This window comes from Megalobrama amblycephala, linkage group LG16, assembly GCF_018812025.1.
Source record: "Megalobrama amblycephala isolate DHTTF-2021 linkage group LG16, ASM1881202v1, whole genome shotgun sequence".
In the NCBI taxonomy this organism is placed as follows: Eukaryota; Metazoa; Chordata; class Actinopteri; order Cypriniformes; family Xenocyprididae; genus Megalobrama; species Megalobrama amblycephala.
The window spans coordinates 34,861,646-34,882,141 of record NC_063059.1 but is presented as its reverse complement, the minus strand read 5'-3'; the positions used below and the strand labels follow the sequence as shown (position 1 = coordinate 34,882,141).

Here is a 20,496-nt window from a genome sequence, read left to right as displayed (position 1 = left end):
GTAGACGAGGGATCGTGGGGTGCTTTAGTTTCTGCAAAGTGTCTTATATTGAACTCTTTGACACCTGATGGCCATGTACACACTTCAGCACTTGTCACTCATTTACTGAAAAACTCTACATCCAACCTAGATCTCCTTGGTGAGAGAGGTTGCGATGAATGATTCAAGAACAAATCATTCTTTTGAGTCAAATTTTTTAAAATGAATCGGACTGATCCAGTTTCGAATTCAACTGACTTGATGATTTAAAGGGATAGTTCACCAAAAAATGAAAATGCTGTCATCATTTTCTCACCCATATGTCGATTCAAACCCATAAGTATTTTGTTTCTTTATTTAACCAATGAGGTTTGTTTTTGCGTGTCACGCAAGCATGTTTGAGATTCCACTAGTACCAATGAGGTTTATTTTTGTGTCAAGCAACTAGAGCTGCCCTCTAATAGTCGACTAAACGTTAGGCTTAGTCAAGTTGCAGAAGAAAACTCATTGTGAAGTCACGCAGTCCATGAGGGACACATCGTTAATGGCAGGTCCTTGTAGTAATTACAGTATGTCGGGCAGGAAATCCCAACATTTGCCTATTATCCATTGACCTCAAAGATGGCTTATTTGAAACATGTAAGTAGCAACTTTACATGGTGGCTTGCTCTAACGTTAACCTAGATAAATTTGCACTTATTAGGTGCATTTCCAAGTGTTTGTGCACAGCGTGGAAGCTAAAGTATTAGCATGCTTATTGCGTGACATGGAGGCGCCAGCGAGATTACTTGCATTTTTTCCTGAAAACAGCAGAAACAACTTAAAATACTGTTGTTTTTGATCATACAAATAAGTCACACAGATAATACGCCATTCGAAACTGTAAACGATCTACTTTTATTTGCTCAAAAACTCGCAATAACAAGAAAACATTGTGCCTTTGTAAAATAAAGAAAAACAAATAGGTTGAGCTTTCTGCCGTCTCGGTCTCCCTGAACTGGAGCACGTCACAAAAATGAACCAAAACTCAGCGTAAAGGCTACTTGCTTCACAGACGTGAGAAAGCTTGAAATGTCTATTCAAATCTAAAAAAAATACTCTCTGCTTATGTAATCCGTATGAAATGTGCATTCATGCACATCCACTATACTGCGGAGATGGCGAGGCAGCATTGTCAACTTGCAGCCGACTCTTTCTCAGAAAACACTGTTTATTAATAAATAAGTAAAAGGTCTCCTTGCTTTTTCCCCCTGACACATTCAGAATCATTACTTTTGCCGGTGCTTTGCGGCATGCTTTATGCGTGTGCTTGAACGCGAAATAGGCTATATTACGCTTATTTATTTTACATGCTCATTATAGTTTTGTGTTCTCCTCAGTATATATTTAAGTAATTCAGTTAATATAAACGTGCGTTTAGTCAACTAATTGCTTAAATGAATGACCGTAGTTGACTAAACAAATCTTTAGTCGGGGCAGCCCTACAAGCAACTATGCTTTAACAACTCGCTATAGCAGAAGGTTATCAGTTTAAAGGAGGTAAAGTTAAGTATGTTTAGGTTGTTTTATGGTACTTTTCCTTTCGAAACTTCAAATCTACCATTTCCAATTTTATTTTTGGGTAAACTGTTCCCTAAATCTGCATAGTGTTATCAGAACCAAACTGAACAACTTGTCAGTGCTAAATTATATTTTCAGCTGATGTGATTGGCTGTAAATAGTTTAGTAGTTCATTCTGTGATACTTTATGCAAAAGGGATGAATTTCAGAGGAACTGCCATTGAGATGCCTGGGAATGCTAACAGATAGCCAGGTGTTGTTTGGTGCTGATAGCAGCACTTTAAAATGTGTTGGTGTAATAGTCGTTTGGTTCCTCAGGTATAACTGAGAGGCCCTCCACATTAAGAGCAAGGTTGAACAGCAGCTGATCTGCTGTCCTGAGGAGTCTGAGGTTACTGCCGCCTATGGCTGAGTCAGTGCAGGCAGGATGGGGCTAATGGCATTCCCCATCTGAATGCCCATTTAAAATGGACGAGCAAGCACAAAACCCTCCAACCTCTGGCTGCCTCCGGGCTGTTTTTGCAACTGCCAAAGCCAGAGGCAAGTCTGACCGAGGAAGAAAAACACACACATATTCCTTCTTGTTTGTTCGAAATCTCTCTCTCTCTTTTGGCAATTAACTCTTTCCTTGGGTATCTGGTTTTGACAAAACAGAAAGTGATGATTGGTTGCTCTTTCAATGCAATTGGAATGAATTCGAACCAGAGCATTCAAGCTTCACAAAGGATGCAAAAATGTATCTTTTGAAGTCTTTTTGTGGTTTTTGTGATTAACAGACTGCAACTTAAGTCGTTATTCACTAATCTTCTCCAGTGAGCTGAATGAGTCAGTGAGTTTAACTCACAAACTCAAGTGCTACTAATTTTTAAAATGCATGTTATTTTCTTATTTTGAATGATTCATTTGTGCATTTTTTTTGACCTTGTAATTTTCCAATGAAACAACAGACTTCTTTCTAATGACGTATGCCAGACTTCTTCAATCATTAAGTCTGTTTAAACCCCGACCTTTTCTTACAATTAACTGCAAGCTCGCATTCAGTTCTACCTCCATCCAATCAACAACTGATGCAAGTCCCCACCCTAATTTTTTTTCTTCTATAATCTGTTACATTTGCATGTACATCGCAATACAGAAGAAAGGATAAATCGCTACTTCGGTGACTTGTTTCAATCCGTTCCTCACACAAGACTTTGTAGCACATAAGTTGTTTTGGCCTTTTTGGAGATTGAAAGCCTCGGTAGCCTTGTAATTGATGGGGGGAAAAATGACCAGTGTATTCTTCAGTATTTTTCCTTTTGTGTTCCACAAAAGATAGTCAGTCATAAGGAATTTGAAACAACATGAGAGTGGAATAGAATTTTCATTTTTGAGTGAACTAATCCTTTAAAGAGGCAGAAAGTATTTGATTCCTTTGGTCTTTTTTTGAGTTGCTCTTTCTGAAGAAAACAAGCAGGACAAAATGTTCACCGCCATCTGCCAGTTCTGCAAGAGCTAGTTACTGTGGCAACAAGTAAAAAGTCATTATCTCTAATTGACACCATGGCAGGTTCAGGTGTTTTCATAGTTTGTTTTCACTCTCTAGAGAATGAGTCAGATGTCTTGTGTTCGCTTAGCATTTGGTTTCCTTCTCTCTCCCTTCTACTCGCACTCTTATCCTCTGCCTTGAGTTGTTTGTTAGTTTTGAATGATTTGTTCTGTCTCTCTCTTTCTCATGGAGAACTTCCGCCCCATGTTTTCCACAGTGTAATTAAGCAGAAGGGAAAAGTGCACCATCATCTCCTGCTTTAGGAGCTAGCAGCATGTCTGGGCTTATATGAGAATTTTACAATACTCTTTAAGTGAACATGCCCCATGAGTGAACCACTGTTGCTACCAAGCCCTGTTAAGTCCCTTTCAGGTCATTGTATTGTTCTTCTGTATAGTCCTTTCTCTTTCTCTCTGACTTTGTCTTGTTGGTTCACGTTGGTTGTATCAGGAATGGAATTTATAGGTTTATTACAATGCCATTAAAATGTAGCCTAGATTACAAAATGTAAGGCTTCTCTCTCTGGTTATCAGCAGAACTGCCAACTGACAGGAAGTACAAACTAAAACTGTGGCTGATAGTGTGCTTTAACCAGGGTCATGTCAGTCAGGGAAAGAACAAGAAAACAAGTTTTTGTTGTTGTTGTTGCCAGGAATCATTTTAAAGAGAAATTTCACTAAAAAATGAAAATTCTGCCTTCATTCATGGTCCTCATTAGCGTTGTCAAAAGCACCGACCGTGATACCAAGTCGGTACTGAAATTTTAAAAATATGGCGCTTTGAGTGCCGTTGAGCGGATTCGTAAAAACCTCTGATTGGCCAATTGTGTTCATGCGCTCATCACATATATGTCTGTGATTGGCTACAATGATCTGGATACAATGCACTCGATTGGACTTGCTTTATTAAAAAGCTTCATTAATTTTGATAGAACCAGCCATTCGCCATTTTTATTAACTTTAGTCAGATATCAAGGTTACAGGCATTATTCATGACTATCGTGAGAATAGAAGAGATGCTTGACATTGGTTATTCATTCATACAGATTATATTCGATCTGCTCCTATAAGCTGTTATATGAGAGTCACACCTGTTATTAAATACAGTTGTAAATCCTAAACACTGACTGTGAGAATGTAGCCAATGCCATAGAAATGTAGGATTGCACACTTGAAGCTCTCACACAGCGGTCTTGTCATTTGTTTTAATTTGTGTCATAATCCAGCAATGCAAGAACATATTTCTCGCCTACATCAAAGAAGAAATTGTTTTTAATGTTATAGATTCATTTGAAGAGACCAGACTGGTTAATGAGTTAGTGCATGTGTATTAGAGACTTTGACGCTCTCTATCATTGCAAGAGCAGATGGTACATTATAAGTGTAGCGTATGTGTGTAAGAACCATCTGTTTGAAATGGAGTATCCCTTCTGTGCTGGTGTCCCATAGGTTATGGTGTTTACATACATAACACATGCTTGCTTAACACATATACAATATATCATTACGCATGAATCAACAGGGTTCCCATGGTTATGGCAAACCTGAAAATATCAGGGACTTTCAAGGCCTGGAAAAGTCATGGAAATTAATTTCTTAGAATATTAAATGTCATGGAAACTCTGTAGACGTTTCAATTAATCAAACTAGTCAAAACAAATCAGACCGGATTCAGCTAATCACTCAATTGGAATGATTCTTGAAATTCTTATCACGAAAGGTCATGGAAATTCATTAGTCAAAAAGTGTGAACCAGGGTGCTTCAACATGGATTGAGGTTCGACAGACATTTTATTTAGTCTCTAGCTATGCAACATTAGGTTTTTACCAAAACAAGTTTCACTCTAGCAAAGTATCTGTCTTTGGTTCATGGTTTGAGGGTGATCTAAAGACTTTTTTTGGAGCACCAGCCCCCAACACCTGTGCCTTAGCACAATTAACTAGCCAATTGGCCTGTAAATCTCTGCTGTTAGTGGGATTGATTGGCAGCTGGGAAGGGAGTGTTCAGCCCTGAAGGAAAGAGGCATTGTGTAATTACAATTGCCTCTTTGTGTGGTAGCGCCGTTGTGTACATTTGCACCTGCCTGTTTATGCGAGTGTTGAGGGTGTGTCTGTACACATTTTAGTGTTTGAATGCATACATTATAGTGTTTATATTTTATTTAGCCCCTATAAGGTCTATTCCACAACTGTTTGTTGACAGTAGTCCAGGGGTATTAAATCCTGCACCTGGAGGGTCACCTTTCTGTACGCTTCAGCTTCAACACACCTGGAAGTTTTTAGTAATCCTGAAGACCTTGATTAGCTGGCTCAGGTATGTTTGATAAAGGTTTAAGATCCTGCAGATTGAACATTCCTGACCTTAAAGGATTAGTTCACTTTCAAATAAAATTTTCCTGTCCCTAAAATGTTCATGTCCTTCTTTCGTCAGTCGAAAAGAAATTAAGGTTTTTGATGAAAACATTCCAGGATTATTCTCCTTATAGTGGACTTCAATGGCCTCCAGACAGTTGAAGGTCAAAATTACAGTTTCAGTGCAGCTTCAAAGGGCTTTGAACAATACCAGATGAGGAATAAGGGTCTTATCTAGCAAAACGATCGGTCATTTTCGAAAAAATGTAAATGCAAATGACTGGAAGTCATTGATTTTCATTTGAGAGCTGGTGATTTGAGGTAACAATAAGCCTTGTTTATACTTTTGCCTGGCTCCGCAGCGCGAGCTTCCATTGACTGCGTGTGCTCCTCCCCAAATGGCTGAGGTGTTTATACTTGACGTGCCTTTGTACTATTCTTTGAAACGACAGGGGGCAACACTGAGTAATTGTTCGCACTCACTGCGATAATGTCATTTTCACCGCGCGCACTGTCACGCTCGTGCAATGCAACATGTTGAGCAGATATCAACTTGACTGCTTTCAGTGTGAGTGGAGACAGTGAAGCTATTGTGAACCACTGTTTGGTACAGTTAGATATAGCAGTAGAGTTAGAACTACTACTAGAAATCAACAGCACAGTGACTTAATGACCTTAAACAATTGAATTGTATTAATCACTGTAAAGGCGCTTAAACACTAGAGTTTACAGTAGGTAAGTGCTACAAATGTCGCAGTGAGATTGGTCCATCAGAAGGCCATAAACTCAGTTGTAGCCAGAAGATGCTTTATTCAGAAATCCATTGCCATTAGATTTTAAACTTGCCCTCCTTTCCTCATATGGTTACATGCCTTTTGAATCCGATCAGAATAACATCTCAATGTTTCATGTTCCTATCCATGCTCTCAAGTGCGGGAAGCCCCCAAACAACTCTGTCCATCTTAAACACCTGCTGCAGCATCCTCAAGTTCAAGTTTTTTGGCCTGTTGTCAACTATCCCAAAAGGTAGGAAGAGTAGGCAAGAGTAAAACCATGTTTTGAAGAGTGACTCCAGAAGGGACGTTCAAATGAAGGTCATCTGATTTGCAAAGGCTGCGCAGTAGGTGCTGAGGACTGTGGAGGTTGGTGTGTGGCTGAGGGAAGAGGGAGCCCCTATCGCTGTCAGACCTGCCACCATGCCTGCTGGTGTGAGGAATTAATAGCTGTCATCACGCACGGCTCCCTGATGAGAAATATTTAGAGTCTTTATCGTGAGAGAGTCATGGTGTTAGAAAAGAGTTACAGCAGCTGACCTCAACTATTTCTCATTGCTCTACACTTTTTCCTTTGAACAGATCATTTTTTTCTCTGTTTTGTTGTTTTCCTTTCTCTTCAACCCTCCCTTTCTGACACACACACACACTCTCTCTCTTTTCTTCTCCCTACTTACTAGAGCAGACCTCCGTACCAAGTTTCAGGCTGAAAAAAGTGTGTGCGCCTAGAGCGAGAGAGGAAGCTGTCTTACAGATTGGTCATGTTCACAATCTAGCTTCAATGAGAAATCCCCTGCTCGCCCTGCCATTACAAGCTTCTAGCACAAGGAAGCAAAACACTGCAACCAAAAGGTCATTTTTAAAGTTAAGCAGAGGAGGATGATATTTGCTGTGGTTAAACAAGTCAATAACGGATTTTGACTGCGAAAACCGGGCAGTGTTAGGATCTAGGTCAGGGGTTTTATGGTTTCATTGGTTGCTTTTTGTGTGTGTTTATGTGTATGTGGTTAACTGCATTATATCATGCCTGAAAAGCCAGCAATCCTGGAAATATAAAGATGCAAAGAGTGCTCTATTAATCCAGAGTAATCCAGCATGCTTTGCATCCAAACCCTTTCTGGCCATGGTGAGATTATAATCTCAGGTAGTGGCCTGGCTGTTTATAATGTAGCTTTGAGTCATGGGTTTGTTTGCCTTTGTGTTACTACAGTAGTGATCAACTGACAAGTACCAACACAAAGGTGAACTGCCACTTTTGTTAATCAACCAAGCCGGTACAGTTCAGACAAGGGGTTTTCAAACTGTTCCTGGAGTCTCCTCTGGACTGCACATTTTGGATATCCCTCTTATTTAACCCAGCTGAATTAACTCATTAGCTAATTAGTAGTGAGTACCCATGACCTTTTAAATTGCTAATTCGAAAGCGAAAGTAAAATGCGCACAGCCGCACATTCGGTTGATTGGTGGGTTCATTATTTTTCTGAATGAAAAACGTAACTCCTAGAAAAATACAACTAACCCTTTGCAGGTTCTCTATTAGCATTGGGTTTAGGGTTGCAAAATTCTGGTAATTTTTCAAAGCTGGAAACTTTCCATGGGAATTAACGGGAATATATGGGAATAAAAGGGAATATATGGGAATAAACGGGGAATTTGCAAAATTGCAGGTTAGCCTATAACAGGTTACTTAAATGTAGTTGGAAAAAACATCTTGCAGCATAATTATGGTTAAAACAACCATATTTAATGCAATTTTAATTTTTATCCTGCACATTCCTCAATCACATTCACACAGCACACGACTTACTGCAGGGCTATTGAGGCCACACCCCCTGCATTTACTGTGCATTCCCCCAGTCTATAACATGCACATTTGATCAAAAATACAGAAAAAAACTGTAATATTGTGAAACATAACTACAATTTAAAATAATGGTTTTCTATTTTGATATACATAAAAATGTAATTTATTTATGTGATGCAAAGCTGAATTTTCAGCATAATTTCTCCAGTCTTCAGTGTCACATGATCCTTCAGAAATCATTCTAACATCAATGTTGGAAACAGTTGTGCTGCTTAATATTTTTTATTACCTGTGATACTTTTTTTAGGATTCTTTGATGAATAAAAAGTTAAAGAACAGCATTTATTTAAAATAGAAATATTTTGTAACAATTTACACTACCATTCAAAATTTTGGGGTCAGTAATTTTTCTTCTTTCTTTTTTTTTTTCTGTAAGAAATGAATACTTTTATTCAGCAAGGATGTGTGAAATTGATAAAAAGTGATATTAAAGTGATATTATTAGAAAAGAATTCTATTTTGAATAAATTCTGTTCTTTTTAACTTTTTATTAACGAGTGAATCCTGAAAATAGTATTACAGGTTCCAAAAAAATATTCAGCAGCACAACTGTTTCCAACAATGATAATAACTGAGTATCAAATCAGCATATTAGAATGATTTCTGAAGGATCATGTGACACTGAAATAAATAACACATAACAATTGCTGCAATAAAAATAAATATTTTAGATTAATATTTTAAATTACTAAATTAGAATTAATTGAATGTGAAAAATAAATAACTGTTATTTCAACAAAATGTTTATATTTGTTTTTATATGATACATTTTATATCAATATTATAAATTTATATAAATTTCCCAAAATTTCCAATCAATTCCCATAAATTCCTGTTAAGTTTCCAAATTGGAATATTTCCAAAATTCCCCTGGTTAAGTTCCCGTGGAAAGTTTCCGGAAATTTACCGGAAACTTTGCAACCCTAATTGGGTTTAAATCCAGAATATTGCCAAATAAACGCTTTTACATTTCGCTTTGAAACCAAATCTTCCGCCATCGTCTCGTCAGTCAGCTCCTCACTCTCATGATAAATGAAATCTGACTCCTGCTGCTGATCTGTGCTGCGACTCTCGTTCAGCTCACTCTGCATTGAGCAGACACATTCAGTTCTTAATTGTAGTGTCTGTTCTCTAACTGAACTAAATGATTTTTATTACTTTAAAAAATCAAAACGAAAGTTGTGGGCGGTGCCGCAGTGAGCAAATGATGTAACCTGTGTTGCGGCTGAACACCAGTAACACCGACTACGGCAGCAAGCCTACCGATGGGTGTATTGGTGTAACTAATGCACTGTGTATGTGATTGAAGCTGGTACATTTACTTTTGAAGCGATTCATATGTATGCTTTCTGACATCCTGGTCGGTGTGCATTATGCCTACTGGATCACCCGTTTTATAGCAGTGGAGCAACATTTACTTTAGCCTCTCTGTTCTGGATATGGAGAGAATACAGTCTCTCCCCCTCCCTGGCCATTCTAGCTGAATATTTTACACATCTTCATTCCCCTTTGTTCATCCTCCCATCCCTGTGCAAATCTCTCTCTTGCTCTCTCCACTGCAGCATTAGACTCTCTCCCCAAGAAGGAAGTGTTGTCCGTGCAAAGGCTCTGTTCCTCAGCGCCCCAGGCAGTGCTCTAATGGAGTCCAGGTCTCGAGAGGGATCAGGGTGGGGGGAAATGGATGAGTAGACTATCTGCTCTTACGACCATGTTAGTGCTGATTCGGTTGGAGGAATGGGTTTGCAAGGAGCATCAGTCAAACTAAACCGTGTTTACTTCACTCTTGTCTTGCTTTGTCACCATCGCCAGCTCTGTCGGCTATAATTCTTTTATGAAATTTGGCATTGACGAGGACAGGCCGGAAATGGAAAGGGCCTAGGCACCGGCCCTGTGGGACACTGCATGAATGACCTCTCATTTTCTATGCTGCGTGGCTACAGTAAAGATAACGGCATAGAGGAGTGGAATGCTTTTTCATACAAAGCTGACGCTGGACCAATATTTCTCCTTATAATTTCAGGGCTCTGGTACGTCATTAGGAATAATACAAACACCAGCACGTTATTTTCGCATGGTAATACTCTCTCAACAATAACTGTCTTCAATACCCAAACAATACATATCTCTGATTTACTGATGTTCAGCAACGTTTTCAATCTTTGCTTCTTTTGAAGAGAATATAAAAGACCAATTGATCTGTGAGAGTGTGTAAGTGGATGTTTACAGCTTGTCAGGCTGATTATGTGTGTGAATGTCTGTTTAGACAGACTTCTTCAAAGTAGTATGACAGGAAACAAATTGTAGTTTTCATTTCTGTTTGTATTAATTATAGTCTTTGAAATTGCTTTTGTCTGCTGCATTTTACTGTCCTAAGACCAATTCAGAAGGGCTGCATTGTTGTTCTCTAGTTTGATTGTGTTGGCTATGAAGTTGTGGCTGATGGGACTTAAACAGTCAGCCAACAATGGGCTTTTTTTTTCTTCAGAGAGAGGCTTCAACACTCTAGCCTGTTTTTTATTGTCGTCTTAGTCTTGCTTACATAACAAAACTTTGTAACACTCAAAAAACTAAAAGGCATACTGCACAAATGTCTTGTTACTTCTCTTAAAGCAGTCCTTATCTGATGCAACCATAACTTTAAGATCAGAAAGAAACAGTCCTGCAAAGCTTTACATCTCTCAGACCTTAGAGTATGGATTCCTCCCTATGATCAGTTTGGCTTCTACCATTATGTTTAGCTTATGTGCAGGTCAGGGCCAAGGCCGGAGGAATGTGATCTAATTTTAACCGTAGCCTAAAGCTCAAAAAAAAAAAACGTGGGGTTTAAACCTTAACTGTCCCTTAAAAGACTAAACTACTCTTTAAAGAAGCTTTGGAATGCCCTGATCCCTTATTGTTGCCCCCTCTCATTTAGTTGGCGGCAATAACATTTTAATAACTACATGCTGTTTTGGTTTAGTTAGCAACCATCTCTCAGACGATCTTCCTTACGGCTGCCAGCTGGACCCCATCTCCGTTTTTCACACTGCTACTCATTATATATATATATATGCCATGTTTTGAGGACAAGTCCAGGCATATCCTCATTTATTAGTGACTGTGTCCCAACATGAATGATGGGGTGAAGTCCTCAAGCCTGCAAGCTACATGCTAACCTAGCTTTGGCTTGATGGACCATATCATGTCTTATCCAAACATGGCCATGGATATGATTGTATCTCACCTCTTATTGGTGGATTCTGGAATATCTGCTTTTGCCACCTGCTAGATGATACCTTTTCCCATTTTTTTGCAGACTTGCTATGGTTGTCTAGAAGATTGTAGGGTGTTCCATTTGATATTTTTGGTTTCGGAAGGCCTCCTTAGCCTCTATGTGCCCTCAATGCACACTTTTTTGAATTCACACTGAAGCAGAATCATAGCGAGCAAAGGGGCAAGCAAGTATAGTGTTTTTTTTTATTAGATATTTAAGATATGCTTGTAGAATAACCCGCACAATGATATGAATAAAAAATACATGATTTTGGGCCTCATTGTGTCTCATTTCAGCTGAACTTGCCATGAGCTTGCACATGCATAATGATAATAAGCTGCTAAATGTTTCTTTAATAAGATTAAAGATGGCACACCACTATAAAAATGAAGCCAAAAAAGATAAGGAATTAATTAAACCTAACAAAGGAGGATGGGGTAATAAAGATATGCCGATGAATGCTCATTGGTTGAGCAAAGTTGTAAACAAGTGGTAAGACTATAAGAAAGAATGAGAAGTTTTGAACAAGAGCGTTAGATGTTCTGCAGGCATCTCGGCTTTGTTGTCTCCACCAATAAAATCTAAGCTTTGGCATCTGGAACTACATGACTCAAGCGACTTTCTTGCAAAGAGGAGAAGACTTTTTCCATGACACAAGTAGCGGGAGCATTATCACATTTTTATGGCTGTGGAAGCCAAATCCAACTTGTATGTGAACATTTTCACTTTGGTTTCCTTTCTGTTATAAATTGTAATTATGGGAACACTTTATTTTAGGGTCTTTTAGCATGCATATTACTAGAATGTTGGCTGTTTATTAGTACTTGTTAAGCACATATTAATGCCTTATTCTACATTCTTAATCCTACCCAATACCTAAACTTAACAACTACCTTACTAACTATTAATAAGAAGTAAATTAAAGTCGTTGTTAATAGTAAATATGTGTTCCCTATACTATTATTGTTAAATTTGAAGACCAGAGCAGTTGTTCGACAGATGTTTAGAACTGTACATTGACAGGAACAGTTATTTAGTGCTTGGAAGTCTGCTTGAAGTGCTTGAATTTTTATTAGTTGATTTTGTATCAACTAAATTGGCCATCTGTTTTCATGTTTGTGATGTCTATGATTTGTTTGTTGCAGCATTAGCTCATCAGTGGAAAAACACAGGGTGATTTGGCTCTCAACTTTAGCTGTTGTAATTTTATCTTGTTCTTAGCACTAATAGCATGCTGAACATGGAAAGACAAAGAAATACATGGAATTACACAGCTGGGACAGATCAGATGTGGCTCTTGTGCTGGCGGCAAAGTGAGTGTTTTTGAGAGCCAGGTCCTGAAGAGCTGAGGAATAATGAGCACTTCCTTAATTAGACTAATGACTTTCACAATTGGTCTTGAACCAGCAAACATGGCATCACTTGTCATGTTGGTGACCCAACAGAATAGATGCACTGATTTTCCTTTTGGTCCCAGAAGCCAGGAGTCACCACCTGGTTGTGCATGTGTATGTGTGTCTGTCAGTGACACATGGGTCATTGGCTGATCTGTATCCAGGCAGCTGTCATGGGTGTTGGTTAATATTGTTTTTTTTAACTTGAGAGCTCTCAAGTGTTCCTCTGGTAAAATGGATTTTCAAGCCACAAAATGCATTCTCATATCTTTTCTTCCTCATTGTTACATCATGGATATTTAATATGGAAATCATTACCATGGGTCCCACTTATGGCAACCTGTTCTTGAGCATGATTGCATGATTACCTGTCCTCTATCAGCATGAATGATATAATTACTCCCTGATAGCTTACTAACTGATAACCACATCAGCGATGTCCTCATGATTGTGATTGGCTACAGGAGACTACGAAAAATAGAATAATTGAAGTCTCACTGGATGAATATAATGACTCAAATCAAAAGACTGTATGAGAGTGTTTTCAGGAAATGGAAAAAACACTATTTTTTTTTAGTAATTAAAGACTGTCTAAATATGTGTAGCACTTTATTCAGGATTAAGGTGGGGGGAAGTTATGAGATTGTACAGACAGTTTGAGGAACCAATAATACAATGTTTAGTGTTTAGTCACAAGCTCTTTTTAATACTTTTCATTGATTAAATATTTGCAAAACCCATGGGCAGACGTAAAGGGTGACAAAAAGTAATGATTTAAAAAAAAAAAAAAAATGAAAAGATGAAATATGGAGATACAAGGTTTCCACTTGACAGCGGTGATATTATATATTTGATATTTTATATATATAGAGATTCTGTGGTCTTCCTCTGTGGGAAACCGTGGTCTTGAGCAGCGCAAGTGTAATATTTAATGTATGAAATTGAGATGATGTTTCTGAGCTGTTGTGTTAAGGGAGCTTGTCAATGTTTAAACAAACGTTATGCTGCCACACCCACAGCACTACATTGCTCAGTGGCTCTCCACCTTGTTTTTACTATAGTGGAGGAGTAGAATGACAAATCCATTCTTGACATTTCAGGCCTTTTTTCTGGGTAAGCTAGCATACCTCACTTTATGTTTGCTCTGTTGCAAGTGTCCATTGATTGCTGGCTAATCGTACTGCAGCAAAAGCTGAAAATGTTTTTGAGAGAGTGATGTGAGCATGGTTCCACTGGTCTTATCACCAATCCAACATTGAATTACATGCCAAGGCTCAAACTTTGATACCTTCTTCCACTCAGATGTGAAATGTCAGAAATTTAAACGCATTGTTAAAACTTATACATGTTTTTTTTTTATTTATTATTATTTCAAGAATGCTGGCCCGGTATACAGAAGCTATTTTGCCTGAGCAAATTCACCACAGCAGAATCATTACATTTGGCCCAGACTGTGACAGGGACATCTGCAACTGCAATCATGTGTCGTTTGTGATCGCTAGATGTAGTGCTTCAAGAGCTGTCATCACTGTCAGCATATTTACCTAGTTTTGTCTCCCAGTTGCTGATGTTGATCTGGGAGATGGAGGTCTGCGGCACCTCTTCTGTAGTGCCTGTCCTTGGTGTAGACCCAAACAATTATTTCTGTTTTGTCCCCATTTATGTACCTTGATATATATATATATATATATATATATATATATATATATATATATATATATATATATATATATATATATATATATATATATATATATATATATATATATATATATATATATATATATATATATATATACACAAACACACACACAAACACAAACACACACACAAACACACAATATTTTTATATATATCTAGTTTTAACTTAACAGGTTGAGGATTCTTTTACTCTTTTCACTGCATTCTGTAATTATAGCCACGTCTTTATTGGTTTGTCTCTGCATTTGGCTCGCTATTGGGACTTAAGATTTCAAGAACAGTGTAATTGCTCCTTTGAGCTCTTGTCATCTATTGTCCAGAGGGTTCTGTTCTCTTTTGTAGATTTCTACAGGCCTTGACTTAATTTGTTTTGGTATCCACAAGCTTTCACCCTGTTAATGTTAATTAAGTTGTTAAAGTCTTTTTGTAAATGATTTTTGAGACTTTTTGAGATCATTTTTGAAAAGCAGCCAATATGCAGTGCTTTCTATTAAGGGCGATTTGTGTTTCCCTGGTTGCCTAATTAAAACTGTATCTTTGAAGCACTTACCACAGCTTTCATCTGTGTTGTGTGTATATGTTTGGGGATTAGAATGTGATGCCTTATAGGGTTGAATCAATACAAAAAAAAAATTGACTTTGATATGATACCAGCCTCTTGTTCCTTGGTATTGATACCTTTAGGTTACACAAACAACCCTGTGCAACTTATGAAGTAAAACGGGGATGGGTGGTACCAAAATAGTCAAATTCTTTGTAACTTTGCATATCCTTTACTGTACTGTAGTAAATTTCAACAGCCAATACAAAGTCATTCATCTTGATGCAAAAACGTACAGCTTTATAGTCATATCTGATCGAACTTGAACAATATTCCTAGATATTTCATTGATGAAAATGTAATGGATGAATTATTTTACCTTGCTTTTTATTTAAAGTGTCTCTTTTGTAGTTATTTATTTTTTTCAAAAAGTAATTGTACTGTCTGTTTTATTTTTTGCAGGGTCAGATCCAGTCTGGGCAAAACTGAAACCTACAATATTTCTTTGTCAAAGTGCCCCTAAAGAGAGGAGATGGGCTGGAATATTACCACCTGCAGCACACCTGCCTAAGTCCACAGGGACTCCTCTCCCCCACCCTCAAACCCCATTCCCTTTTTCCCTTTTTAAACCTCTGCCAAAATCGTGAATGGCCAGATGACTGTGGATTTATAGTTTGATCATTAAGGGGATTGGACAGACATACCCTACATGGAAAAAAAACCCTAAAGCAACTTTCAGGATCATTAGAAATAAATTATTTGCCAGGCCTGAAAGCATTTGGATGGAACCTCAGCCCAGCAGCTTTCAAACTAGAGCTTCTGGGAATGGCAAGATGAGCGCTGTCATACGGTGATGATGGCAAAAAAACAAGATGCCCGGGCACTAACCTACAACCTTGTTGTGGTAGGTTTGTCCGGGACTGAAAAGGAGAAGGGGCAATGTGGGGTAGGCAAGTCCTGCCTTTGTAATCGCTTTGTTCGCCCCAGTGCTGATGACTTTTATTTGGACCACACATCTGTTTTAAGCACAAGTGACTTTGGTGGTAGAGTGGTAAACAATGACCACTTCCTGTTTTGGGGCGAGGCGGTACGAATGTTGGAGGATGGTGCTGAGTGTCGAATGCATGTGGTGGAACAGACAGAGTTTATTGATGACCAAACGTTCCAGCCACATCGAAGCACTGCCTTACAGCCCTATATCAAGCGGGCAGCTTCCCCCAAACTGGCCTCTGCTGAGAAGCTTATGTATTTCTGCACAGATCAACTAGGACTAGAGCAAGACTTTGAGCAGAAGCAAATGCCTGAAGGCAAGCTTTTAGTGGATGGATTCTTACTCTGTGTAGATGTAAGCAGGGGTATGAACCGAAACTTTGATGACCAGATGAAGTTCGTCACCAATCTATATAACCAGCTAGGTAAGACCAAGAAGCCAGTTGTACTTGTGTTGACCAAGTGTGATGAAGGGGTTGAGCGGTACATTAAAGACTCTCACACCTTTGCCTTGACCAAGAAGAATTTGCAGGTTGTTGAGACCTCAGCACGCTCTAACGTTAATGTTGACCTTGCCTTCCTTACCTTGGTGCAGTTGATAGATAAGAGTAGAGGGAAGCCCAAGATCATTCCTTACTTTGAAGCCCTCAAGCAGCAGAGTCAGCAGATAGCATCCGCTAAGGACCGCTATGAGTGGCTGGTTAGCCGAATTGTGAAGAACCATAATGAAACATGGCCCAACACCAACCGTAGAATGCAGACATCACCTGAATACAAAGAGTATGTCTTCCTTGAGGGTACTTCCAAGGCCAAGAAACTATTCCAGCAACATGTACACAGACTCAAGCAAGAGCACATAGAAAAGCGACGTAAAATTTATCTCAGCACACTCCCACAGGCTCTCAACTCATTGGTTCCAGACCTGGATGAGATTGATCACCTGAGCTGGTCAGGAGTACAGAAAGTTCTTGAGACTAAGCGGGAGTTCTCCCACTGGTTTGTCATATTGGATGACACACCATGGGAAACTACACCACACATTGACAACATGGAGGATGAACGCATTCCCCAGGACCTTTTGGAAACCCCTGTCGCAGAGGCAATCTATGAGAGTCACTTAGAACACCTGCGCAATGAGCGAAAGAGGGCAGAAATGCGTTTTGAGTTCAAAGAGAAACTTGCATCGTCGCCATTTGTTACACCTGGCAAACCTTGGGAGGAAGCTCGTAGCTTCATCATGAATGAGGAGTTTTATCAGTGGCTGGAGGAGCCAGAGTACCTTGATATCTATAACAAATACCAGAAGATTATTATTGACCAAGCCAAAGAGGACTTCCAAGAACTTTTGCTGGAGTACTCTGAGTTGTTTTATGAGCTTGAAGTTGATGCCAAGCCCAGTAAAGAAAAAATGGGTGCCATCCAAGAGGTTCTTGGAGAAGAGCAGAGGTTCAAGGCTCTCCAAAAGCTTCAGGCTGAGAGAGATGCCCTGGTGCTCAAACATATCCATTTTGTATACCATCCAACTAAGGAAACCTGTCCTAGTAGTCCACATTGTGTGGATGGCAAAATTGAGCAACACTTGGCCCTTCGTTTTCCCACTCGATATTCCTTTGATGGGAGCTCAAAATCACAGTTTGGTGAGGGAAAGGTAGACAGAATTAATCTCGTAATTCTTGGCAAAGATGGACTTGCAAGAGAGTTAGCTAATGAGATCAGAGCACTGTGCACCAACGATGAACGGTTTGTGCTAGATGGAAGGACTTATGAACTGGCTCTTCGACCTATAGAAGGAAATGTACGCCTTCCAGTAAATTCCTTCCATACCCCCACTTTCACACCACATGGTTGCATCTGCCTCTACAACTCAAAGGAATCCTTATCCTATGTTGTTGACAGTATTGAGAAATTACGAGAATCAACCATAGGCCGAAGGGACACTAATCTAGTTCAGCTTCCCTTGTCTCTTCTGTTGGTCACCAAAAGAGGTGTCGGTTCAATTTCTGACATTGGGGGTGAAACCGCTCAAAGCCTCATCCAACACGGTCAACAAGTGGCTGGCAAATTTCAGTGCAGTTATTTAGAGCCTGCTTCCCCAGGTGTGGGCTATGGACGCAATATAAATGAGAAACATTTAAACCAGATTCTCAAAGGTCTGTTAGACACACGAAGACCGTCAGTTAGTCTTGGCAGTAGCTCCCCACCCTTGTTGCCTGCACTTGCAGGTTTCAGAGACTCTCAGCAGAACACAGAGGCTGACTTACGAATTGTAATGTGTCTAATGTGTGGAGATACTTATGATGTTGACCAGCTTCTTTCACCATTCTTGCTGCCCCAGCACTGTCGGCCCTCTTCCAATCTATCCAGTGGAACATCAGTTTTGTTGGATTTATCTATTGGTGGCCAAAGGCAAAGCATTGATCTTGCTGTTCTATCTTACCACTCATCTTTTTCCTTGCGTAAAAGCAGATTGGTGCATGGTTACATAGCAGTGTACTCAGCCAAACGAAAGGCTTCCATGGAAACCCTTTGTGCCTTCCTTTGTGAGGTCCAAGACATTATTCCAGTGCAGTTGCTTGCTGTTGCAGAGACTCAATCGGAACTTGCAGACTCTGAGGCTGTCCGAGAGCAGCTTGCCCAAGGGGAGGAACTGGCCCATGAAATTGACGCACGTTTCAGCTCTGTGATCTGTGGACCTGGTGGTGTGGTGGGAGGATTGCATCGGATAGACCACTTCCAGCCATTCTTTAAGGAGGTAGTGGAGAAAAAAACCATTGTAGAGGCAACACATATGTATGACAATGTTGCAGAGAATGTCACCAGTAGTGAGAATGTTTCTTCACCTCGATGTGGCTCTCCAAGCATCACGTTGCTGGACTCTGAGGATGACATTGAGCCCTCCCCACCTTATCCCACCCTAAGGGATGATGGCACCTTGACCCATGGTGGAGGTTTCAAGCTCCCTGATTTGGAAGGTGATGCCTTCTCGCTCATCTCTGATATCACCACTTTTGAAAACAAGCTTAACAACAAAGTCCCACCTCAGGTGCGACCAAAGCCCAATGTTACCTTTGACATTCCCAAAGCCCAAAACATCAGTTCATACATGGACCTGGGCCTACATGGACCTAACAGGCGCTCATTAGTCACCTGGCCACCAGGAACTGAAGGTGGTTATGATCCATCTGACTATGCTGAACCCATGGATGCAGTAGCAAAGCCTCGTCCCACAGAAGAGGAGAATATTTATTCTGTACCACATGACAGCACACAGGGCAAGATCATCACTATTCGCAATGCAAACAAGAGTCATTCTAATGGTGCGGGAAATGGATCAGACAGCGAGGCTGATAGCAGTTCATTAGAGCGTAGACGAAAACTGTCTGCTCTTGGAGTTAAACCTCGGCTATATCGTGATCGCTCCAAACGTCTTGGAAAGTTTAGCAGCTTCCGCACAAGCTTTATTGGAAGTGATGATGAGCTTGGAGGTCTCCCCAAGACTAAAGAGGATGAGCTTGGTGCACAGAAAGGGGACAGTTCCTTAAATGAAGAAGGCGAGGACCCAAAGAGGAGGAATATCTTGAGAAGTCTTGGTAGAAGAACTACAAAGGTACATTTTATGATATTCTTTTTTTTTTTCTTTCTATTTTTTTTTAACATTGATTTTGAAATTATATTTCATGGTCTCATATATAGTAAAGAGCACATTTACAGACTAATTTTATTCTTTTAAGATGATCTTAATTATTTAATTGATTCAAACAATCTGTTGATTTAAATATAGCAGATATTAAAAAGTCAGTTTGGACCCAGTAGTCTACTTTTGTTAGGCCTAATTATCATAGCGATTGGTATTTTTAACTTCACCTTATTTACCTTGTGATTTTTAGATTGTGTTTAGATATAAAAACAGTTGCAACTATATTTACTTTAGATCAACAGAAAAATGTACACCTTGATTTGATTTCAATGTCTGAAAAAGTATACAAAATATACAATCATATCCATATGAAAATAAAATTAACTCACAACACGTACTTTAACTCTACAGCATGGCCTTAACAATGCCTTGTAGGTTGCTTTTGATTTTTGATTTTTTTGCAGGGAATACTACTATAGCTCCCATAATACACTGTATTCACACAAGCAGAAATTTTAGTGACTGCTGTTCTTTTCAAGCATGTGACAGCCTAAGGGCATATGAAAGGATTGAGCCACCAACTCTTTTCATTGAACAGCAGTGTCTTTATTATTCCGGTGGGGTTAGAATGAGGCCATTGGGTTAAATCACCTTGCTTGCATCAATTGCCTTATGGGACTGATCCATAAAAGAACCCATCAAAAAGCAGCAACCTAGTAGCCTCAGGGATCTGTACTGGTTTAAGCTCTGTTCAACAAAGACTCTCCCTTTCTGATGTTAAAGGAGTTCGAATAAGCCTTTCCTGTTTCTGTCTACTATGCCATCTGCACTTTCTCTCTCTTTCTCAGTATGTTGGACTGCGAGGCCGGAAATGTTAACTCAGCCTTTTAAAATCTCCTCAACCAACAAGTGGAATGTTTTAAAT

General features: G+C 39.4%; 1 protein-coding gene across 1 annotated transcript in view; it reads left to right on the top strand.

Moving 5' to 3' along the window:
• arhgap35a (Rho GTPase activating protein 35a) overlaps nt 1–20,496 on the top strand; it is a 92,233-nt gene that overhangs the window by 44,864 nt on the left and 26,873 nt on the right. The window contains exon 2 of the mRNA XM_048160371.1: nt 15,407–19,541. Coding sequence (XP_048016328.1) covers nt 15,798–19,541 — 3,744 coding nt within the window. The 5' untranslated portion in view covers nt 15,407–15,797. The remainder of the gene's footprint in view (nt 1–15,406; nt 19,542–20,496) is intronic.